This window comes from Andrographis paniculata, unplaced genomic scaffold (assembly GCF_009805555.1).
Source record: "Andrographis paniculata isolate CXL003 unplaced genomic scaffold, ASM980555v1 Contig55END, whole genome shotgun sequence".
In the NCBI taxonomy this organism is placed as follows: domain Eukaryota; kingdom Viridiplantae; phylum Streptophyta; class Magnoliopsida; order Lamiales; family Acanthaceae; genus Andrographis; species Andrographis paniculata.
The window spans coordinates 2,631,509-2,641,442 of record NW_026137590.1 but is presented as its reverse complement, the minus strand read 5'-3'; the positions used below and the strand labels follow the sequence as shown (position 1 = coordinate 2,641,442).

At 35.0% G+C, this 9,934-nt stretch overlaps 3 protein-coding genes across 3 annotated transcripts; 2 read left to right on the top strand and 1 right to left on the bottom strand.

Annotated features, from left to right (window-relative positions):
• The first annotated feature begins 470 nt into the window (after positions 1-470).
• LOC127256307 (adenine/guanine permease AZG1-like) lies at positions 471-2,430 on the top strand. The gene has a single exon (XM_051282262.1). It carries the CDS (start codon positions 520-522, stop codon positions 2,254-2,256), a length of 1,737 nt encoding a protein of 578 aa, XP_051138219.1. The 5' UTR covers positions 471-519; the 3' UTR covers positions 2,257-2,430.
• A 3,102-nt stretch (positions 2,431-5,532) lies between these two features.
• LOC127256071 (self-incompatibility protein S1-like) lies at positions 5,533-5,955 on the top strand. Its single transcript, XM_051281901.1, has one exon. It carries the CDS (start codon positions 5,533-5,535, stop codon positions 5,953-5,955), a length of 423 nt encoding a protein of 140 aa, XP_051137858.1.
• Positions 5,956-7,613: 1,658 nt separating this feature from the next.
• Positions 7,614-9,428, bottom strand: LOC127256309 (uncharacterized). Its single transcript, XM_051282263.1, has 3 exons — positions 9,040-9,428; positions 8,252-8,315; positions 7,614-7,977 (listed from the first exon to the last, which is right to left on the bottom strand). The coding sequence occupies exons 1-3, from the start codon at positions 9,340-9,342 to the stop codon at positions 7,805-7,807; spliced, it is 540 nt and encodes a 179-aa protein (XP_051138220.1). The 5' UTR covers positions 9,343-9,428; the 3' UTR covers positions 7,614-7,804.
• Between the last annotated feature and the right edge of the window lie 506 nt (positions 9,429-9,934).

Genomic DNA, 9,934 nt, shown 5'->3' with positions numbered 1-9,934 from the left:
TGTCACGTCAAACCCCGTTACGTCAATGCCAGTTATTTTCGTTAGTCTTTTAATTGATTGAAATTGATATTTTTTTCCCATATTTTTCACAAAATATCACAACAAAAGTTTTCTTTTTTTTTTTCCTTCCAAATTTCAAAATCTCCAAAAACCGTGCCTATATAGTTTTAATATTTACTAGGCAATAATACTATAGTGGGCAATACATCCCATATTCGTAGTACCAATCATGTCATTGGAACAATTGGTAAAGTTCTTCTAGAACTAAAACTGTGTAATTATTTCTATTTTAAAAGATAATCATATGGTAAACTTGTTTTATTCGGGTTCCCTTTTATGTTGGAGATCCCGGACCTTTCAAGAATATGTGGACAGAAAAACAAGAACATTTAATTCGATAGAAAGTGGTAGTGGCAATACATATATAGATATATATCTCTGAAATAAGATATTTTTTTATTTGAGTAGTCAAAATAAGAATCCCTTTTTCTCCACTCACTCTCATTCATTCACTCCCAAATGGACGTCGAATCCGCGCCCCCCCGGCCGCCCCCATCGCCGGCGCCGGCGCCGCGGCCGTTCTCCTCCGCCGTGGGGCGGCTCAACTCATACGTAGCGAAAAGCCGCGTCGGAAAGTACTTCAAGATCGCCGACCGGAACACCTCCTTCACGACGGAGCTCCGCGCCGGCACCGCCACGTTCCTCACCCTTGCCTACATCCTCGCCGTCAACGCCTCCATCCTTGAAGACTCCGGCGGCACGTGCTCCTTCTCCGACTGCATAGCCACCTGCCCCGACCCCAACGGCACCCCCACCAACTGCTCCACCCCCCTCCTCCCGCCGGAATATCCCTCCTGCAAATTCAACCCCGTCAACCCGGGCTACGCCCGATGCCTCGAAAGAACCCGCAAAGACCTCATCGTCGCCACCGTCGCCTCCTCCCTCATCGGCTGCACCATCATGGGCCTCGCCGCGAACCTCCCCCTCGCGGTGGCGCCGGGCATGGGCACCAACGCTTACTTCGCCTACACCGTCGTCGGGTTTCATGGCTCCGGCAACGTTTCTTACCAGAACGCCCTCGCCGCCGTCTTCGTCGAAGGGTTACTCTTCCTCGCAATCTCCACCGTCGGATTGCGCGCCAAGCTCGCCAAGCTCGTCCCCAAGCCCGTCAGGATTTCTTCCTCCGCCGGCATCGGACTCTTCCTGGCCTTCATCGGACTTCAGGGCAGTCAGGGCATCGGCCTCATCGGATTCCATCTCAACACCCTCGTGACCCTCGGCGGCTGCCCGATCTCCGACCGGTCAGCCGTATCGCCGGTGATTACAGTAAACGGCACCGTTTTGCTCGACCCGAACGGCTCCCCGTCCGGCGACATTCTCTGCCTGCACAACAGGATGGAAAGCCCCACGCTTTGGCTGGGGGTTTTAGGGTTTGTAATAATTGCTTACTGTCTGATGAAGAACGTGAAGGGGGCAATGATTTACGGCATACTTTTCGTCACCGCCGTGTCCTGGTTCCGGCACACGAAGGTCACCATGTTTCCCGACACCCCCGCCGGCGACGAGAGTTTCGATTACTTCAAGAAAGTGATCGACGTCCACAAAATTGAGGAGACCGCCGGAGCTCTGAGCTTCAAGGGGATCGGAAAACCCCATTTCTGGGAGGCGATGGTGACCTTTCTGTACATCGACATTTTAGACAGCACCGGGACTCTCTACTCCATGGCGAGGTTCGCCGGATTCACCGACGGCAACGGCGACTTCGAGGGGCAGTACTTCGCCTTCATGTCCGACGCGGCGGCGATCGTCGTCGGCGCGTTGCTGGGGACGTCGCCGTTGACGACGTTCATCGAATCGTCGACGGGGATCCGGGAGGGTGGGAGGACGGGGCTGACGGCGCTGACGGTGGCCGGATATTTCATGCTGGCCTTCTTCTTCACGCCGCTGCTGGCGTCGATTCCGCCGTGGGCGGTGGGGCCGCCGCTGATACTGGTGGGGGTGCTGATGATGAGGACGGTGGTGGAGGTGGACTGGGGGGACATGCGGCAGGCGATTCCGGCGTTCGTGACCATGATTCTGATGCCGTTGACTTATTCGATCGCGTACGGATTGATCGGCGGGATTGGTTCTTACATAGTTCTGCATTTGTGGGACTGGGGGGAGGAATTGTCTGGGAAGGTTGGGGGTATTTTGGGGAAATCACCTCCTGGTAATGCTCTAGTGGTGGAGAATGGTGGATCCAGACAGGCTGTATGACGGCTCCACTCTCACTCTCAATTAGGCTTTGCAATTGTTTCGGATCTTTTTTGTCATTTTCAGTTTTAAAAGTGTTAAATGCTTGTTAAAAGGAATTAGGGCTAAATTTTATACATAGTAAAATTTTGTACATTAGAAACCGAATAAATAATAAAGATAATAGGGTTTTTTTTTATTTTTTTTAATTTTTATGAATTACGTGGAAATCCGCTGCTACTACTCGAAAGTGCGCACTGGGTAAATCTTCGGCCGAACCTAATACTCTGCAAATTAGACCCGACGGACAAGTCACACTAGACGAACCATGTGCAACAAATGATCCGAGGCGTAAGGAGTTTTATACTATTACAAGTGTGTCATTTTGAAATTTTTATACTCTTTTAATTTATTTCTAAGGTCAAGAATCTTGATACAAATATCAATCCGTTGCCAATGTCCATAAATACTATCGCAATGCAACATCCGAGCGCCAATCCCATCTATAAGGTAAAAGAATTAGAAGCCACCTTGGAAGACCGTATTTAAAAGCCTATTTCAAATATAGAACATAGTTTTTTTTTTTTTTTTTTATTTTTTATTTTTTATTTTTTATTACTAGGTATAATAAGGCAATTTTTTCGACAAATGATGAATTTCAATCAAATGAATAAAATAATAGTAACCAGGAAGAATTATCAGCACAACTTAAGTTACAACGCACGACCAGATAATATCAAATATCTACAAAGTATTATTTACGTGAATATGTACCGGTAATCAGTGACAGAACCAGCAGTAAAAGTTCGGGAGAAGGGGAGGCAAAATTGATTTTTTTTTTTTATCAATTTATTTTTTTTCATTCATAGTACACTCTGGCAACAAAAAATTGATAAAAATTGAAAAATTTAAATGTTTTAGAAAAAAATTCAACAAAATTACATAAAGTTTAATATTTTTTTTACTATGAAAAAATAAAATTTTAAAAACTAAAAGTATAAATCCACAAACTGATAAATTTTTTAAGATTTTTTACATTACAAAATAAAAAAAATTAGAAAAGACAAATTATTATAAAATATATAATTTTATTATTTTTTACATGAAAAAAAATACATATATTTTGAGGGCGAGAGAGTCACCTAACTCCCATGTAATTCCGCCCTTGCTGGTAACTGATGTGGAAGAGCTAAAATACTATCGCGAAGTCATCACACATGAGTGTAAGTAGATTTGGTTTTAAGCCATGCAAAATCAATTGAAGTCTTTATATGAAAATTAAACATACAAACTCATGGATGCTTAAGTTAAAGACAACTAAACACAATTCTCAACCAAGATATAAAACAATATTAGTCATAAAAAATTTGTCAAAAACTAGCTAGGTATTGATTTTGATGATATTTTCTCTCATGAGATTAAAATATCTTCTATTCAACTTATGTTAGACCATTTTCAATGCAACGTCAAAATTGACGTTGCATCTCCATATTTGTCGCTAACCGTCTCCAATTGGACGCCAATTCATACTATATTTTTTTGTGTTGCACTGTAGCAAACGCTATTTATGGTTTATTTTTTTTTAAATTTTTAAAATTATAAATTTGACTTTTAAATTTAATTTTTATTTATTTAAATTTTTAAAAAATTTATTTAAAATTATAAAAATAAAAAGTTGTTTAAAATAATAGGAAAAATTGAATAGTTGAAGAATAATAGTGAAAAATGAAGTTATGGTTGGAGTAAAATTACGGTAGCAACGGCATATTTGGAGATAAAACTGGATAAATGAAGTTGATGGATTGGAGATGACCTTAGAACTTGCAACTACTCTTGATTTGAAAATTGAGCAACTGGATGTAGAAAAAATAATTTTTCATAAAACCGCATCTAATTCTTATGTATTTATTAATAATTTTTATGATGTTGATTATATTATTCTTTTGTTATATGTGAATACCAAGTTTATTGCTGGTCGTGATGCTAATAGCATATCCGAATTGAAGGGGAAGCTGAATAAGTTTTTTTTTTTTTTTTCATGTCTTTCTTCTTCTTCTTCGTTATTTTTCCATCGGACAGGTAAACATAACCTTTGTATTTTATTTTCGATCAATAAGCCCTAATATCATTTTTCTTAATTCCTAATATTTTGAAATATTGATTTCTTTTCAAATTGATCCATTATCATTGAAAAATTTAATTTAATTTTTTGGACGATTTTATATTTAGAACGAGTGATATTAAAAAAAAAAAATTATTATTATTTTTCATATGAAATAGTTTCTCCCATCAAATAAGAAATGATTTATATAATTATATATTTTTCAAATTTGCAATACTTAAATCAAATCTATAAATGATGAAATCAATACTATTATTAATATTAGTGACAAATTGACAATTTTACCCATTGGATTAACGTAGACTGTTGACCGATTTTAAAATCTAACAATTAGAATTTGGTTACCACAGTGTTGAATCTATAATTCAGCACAATACCCGGTATAATATAATATGACCAATGTTCAGATAAAATTTGAATTCGTAATTAATGTAATTTTGTTAATTATGGTAACATATATTATTATTATTATTATTTTATTATTACTATTATTGTTATTATTATTATTATTATTATGACTAGATTCAATTAATTACTTGAATTAAATTATTACTAAAAAATTTTAAATTAAAATTTATAATTTTAAACTCGTTTATTGATATCCATAATCCATTGAATCGACAATTAATTCTGATCCTACAACTATATAAAACTCAACATTGTCTGTGTTCTCTAAGAGCAGCCCTAATGATTATTTGGCTTAAACATTAATGTTTACTTGTATAATTTTTCATCTCATTTTACTATTCTAATTTTTTCTTTTTCAAAAATATCAAATAAAACACTCATTTTTTATTTATTATATTTCACTAAAATTTAATTTTACATTCAAAATATCACGTCAAACAACTATTTCAATTCAAAGTTTTATTATTCAAAATCAAAAACTAAAATCTTACGAATAAACAAATATTCCAAAACACAAAATGAACAGAGTCAACGTTCAACACTTATTTCCCAAACAAATCAAACTATTTTTAAATACCATTTTCAGGTTATTTCCTAGAGTCTAATATGGCATCTATACATAATTAAATAGGTTACCTTTCCTTAATTTTGGTAATAGAATTAATTTTCAACAAATACAACAATACACCTTCAAATAAAAAATCCTTATAAATACCAATTAAGTACATCCAACCAAGTGTCCAAAACTCGATCATAGAAATTTGATGAGAATGGATTGTCACGTGAAAGTTGTTGCAATATTAATATTGTTGGCTGCTAATGGCTTCATGGCAATCTCATCAACATGTGTATTTACAAGGGGGTATCGAGTTCACATCCTTAACAAGTTGTCGTCGAGCTCTTATATAAAGGTGCATTGCCGGGCGATAGGCGACGACCGCGGCGAGCATACCCTTTCGCAGGATGACGACTACAATTTTCATTTTTGCAATTCATTTTTCGAAGACACTAAGTTCATATGCGAACTTCGTTGGAGCAACCTTTTTGCTTCGATTGAAGCATTTAAGTCGAGTTTTGAGATCGACCGCCTATGCGGGCCGGATTGCTATTGGGTGGCTACCGAGTACGGTATCGCTTTCGGGAAAGATCCTACCAATGTTAAGCAGAAGTACGATTGGTTGTCGGACTCGTAGATATTTATATACGTATATGTTATATGGAATAAGAATATATATTTATAGGTCTCTATCTTTGTCTTCGTATGATTATATGACCGTTAATAAAAAAGCATATATTTCTTTTTTTATGTGATGGCTTAGTTGATAAATTGTTAATTATAGAACTTACACGCTATCAAAGTAAGGTTTTGCATTTTAGTCTCATAACTTATTTTTTGATCCACTTACTTCCGGCTACCTTCGAGCATCACCGCCACCACCACCGTCTTGCCCACTGTTTGGTGACCTCTCAGCAAAAAATTCTTGCCATTCGGTAGTGTGCGTATCACACGCCCGATCAGTCCGACGACAGCATTTTTTTTCACCGGCACGTGAGCGTCACTGTCGCCGTTTTTTCGTCGTGTTCTCATCTTGTATCCTCTAATGGAGTGTATGAATGTTCACTCTCTTATCAATATTCTCTTATTTGGAAATAATTATGATATTTGACTACAGTCTATGAAAAGTTTCCTGATTCGTGGAAAGCTATGACGTATTGTAATTGGAGATGTTCTGCCACTTGTTCCCCCATCTCGTTGTGAATGTTGATCTCACTTTTCAGGAGATTGCATATTATATTGCTAAGTTGGAAGATTGAGATAGTAAAAATCATAAATTCCTATTTGGTTGCATAATATCCCTGTGACTACTATTCAGGTCCAATTGACTTCTTTTAATACTGTAAATGAGGTTTGAGATTTTCTTACTGCTCATTTTCAGACTATAGGTTTTGTTCATTATTATCAGCTTTTGAGCACACTGAACTCCATCCGACAGATAAATGGTCAGTTCGTAAATGTGTTTCATGCACATCTTCAGCTTATCCAATATCGTCTGTGATACGCACAAATTATTCAGGACCATTTTGACCTTATTTAGATCTTGATAGCTCTTCGACATCCATTGCCTACTCTTGAAGATTATATTTGAGGAGACTCGACTTCAGCTAGGCAATAGAGCAAGCTCTGATTCTGCCCTAGTTGTGTCCTCCTTTACTCGTGGATCCTCTTCGTCTTGACAATCTCGATTAGCTAGTGCTAGACGATGTCAAATTTGTAGGACTTTTGACCAAAATTTTGCCACATATCGTAATATTTGTATTTATTACGGAAAAATTTATCGAAAAAGATAAAATATTGACCAAAGTAAAAATAAAAAATAAAAATATTCATCCCAATATATTTCGTTACAAAATTCACCAATTTTTCCGAACCTATTATTATGAGTGAATAAATAGGTCATTTTCTAGTAGTGCCACCTACATATGCTTAAAACTACATCCATAGTGACATATAAATATGCTCTTAGTTAAAAATGATATGCTGACTATTAAGAAATTTTTACCAATAGAAAATTTTACTTCATAGGTCCACAAAAAAACATATTTTTTGTGTACTTTATGTCCTTTGTTCCAAAAAAGAAAAGAAAATAGAAAATTGAGTGAACATAGGTGTGTTTGTTTGGTGGTTTGGATTTTGAGTTGTGATTTGAATAAAAAAAATTTTGAATTTGAATAGCTGTATGATGTGATATAAATAGTTGTTGATGTGATATTTTGAATGTAAAATTGATTTTTAGTATAATATAAAAAATGAGAAAGAGGTGTTTGATTTGATATTTTTGGGGGAAAAAAATTGGATGAATAATGTAAATCCAATCCAATCCCCCAAACAAACACAGTGTTTGAATGACATGACCACAATGAGAAATTTTTGTAAGTCACAAAATCAAAATAAAATAGTATAAGAATAACATAATGAATTTGACTATTAGACATTTATATATATATAAATTAAGAAGGAGTGTATGAAATTAATAGTATAAATTATTTGAAAAACTTTGTGAAGAAGTTGGGAGAAGCATTGTTGTTGGACTGCAAGCATGCAACATGAGCGTATCTCCCCAATTTATCGACTTGTCTTGCCTCTCCTCTTGTATCCTTTTTGCATATTTTGCATGTCTTGTCCACCCATCCTTCTTCCACGTACTCTCCCTCCACTGTTAATTTCATTAATATTTATATATTGCAGAATTCTCATGTTATAAAAAAAAAAAAAAAAATTATATATTGCAGTCACAAATTATTTTGAATTTTTAAGGTAGAATAAATGATTGAATGAAAATAGATAGATGTTGAAAGTATACGATACAACACATTTGAATGAAAAAATAGTAAAAAAAATTGAGATGTAAATTGAATGAAGCCCTATAAAATAAAGAAATATTGGAATTTGATAAATATATTATTTGTTATTATTATTATTATTATTACCCTCAACATATGACTTGAAGAAATCCTTGTATGTGCCCCCAATCTTCCTCCTCAGCGCTCCATACTAAGTACATTCAACAAAACAAATTTATATTATTGATGCATTATTATCCATCTAATTTCTAGCTTCTTTAATTTGTTAGGTGTCTACAAAACAAGACAAATTGTGCGGTACCAAAAGTTGCAAACTACGCCTAATTTGATGTTCATTTTTGTTATGTATGTATATATATATATATAGATGTAGTACATACAACAACGACAACAGATCTTATGCTGATCTGGCCAAGTCAGTATGGTGCCAATTTGACCGATCAGCATATGTCATACATATGACCAACATATATTTATACATAGTATAACATATGTTGTATTATAAAATATGTTAAAATATGTATAAATATATGTTTTTAGTTGATATAACATATATTGATTCGGTCAAATCAGTATCATGCTGACTTGACTGGATCAACAGCTGATCTATGCCTACATACAACTCATATAAATTGAATTGACTTTTAAAAAGTGTTTTTAGCTTTTACTTTTAAAAAAACATTTAGTCTAATATGATACGAGGATACTAGGGGTTTGTTAGCTTTGTTTTTAAATCATCAATTTTGGCCGTTTGTTAAATTTTTAATTTGTTTTAATTATATCTTTTAAGGATTTACGAATTAACACAAAATAATTAGAAGCAAGATTTTTTTTTTTTTTTTTATTTTTATAACGTGAAAATCCGCGGCCACTATCCTTCTGAATAAATTACTTATTATATGAGAGAGAGAGACCTGCTCCCTCGACATTCTTTCTCCAGAGGTGGTGGCTTGGCGGGCGTCGTCGAGGAGCTCAGCATCCCTATCGGATCGAACCTGCGAGAAATCAAGAGCCTCTGTCACACTCTCCAAGAACGACTGCTTCCTCTTCTGCTTAGGCTCCTCATCAGCGGCCTCCTTCTTCGCGCACTTTACCGACATCGGCCTAGAACAAACATACTGAGCTGTCCGGAGGCCATTTTGATTTTGATTTTGATTTTGATTTTTTGAAGAATGTACAGATACAGGAGGAACTGGAATTGCCCTCAGTACTCCCATATTGTCTGTCTTTCTTTTGTAGCTAACTAATTATTAGTGAATCATTAATTAATAATGGTAAGTGTGTGTATATATCATATCAACAAGTCATTGAAAGTGAGCAGATCGAGTGTGAGGCTGTAAGGAAATGATCGATAAATTGGATATGGATGCATGGCTACCAATTGCTCGTGGAGATCATGGCTCACACCACGAGACGTGGCTTTCTTTTTGTCTACTAACAAATATATATAAAATCTCTTTTTTATATTTAACTACGAATTAATGTCTATTTTTTAAAAAATTTAAATTCAAACGTAATTAAGTAATTCATTGTAGAAACAATGGTTTAATAATCATAATTTATAAAGAAATTTTGAAATGAAATTGAATGTTTATTTTCGGTCTGGATTATTGAATTTTTAAAGGTTTGGGATTTTTTTTTTAAGAAAAATAATAGTATAGTACAATATTTTATGAAAAAAACTATATATTTTTTAGCAACATAAAATTCAAATAGTAAATAATATAAAACTCAAAGTAAATAATGTTTAAATGTTCGTTTACTTTTCTAATTTTTTTTTTTTATTTATTTAATTATTAAATGTTCTTT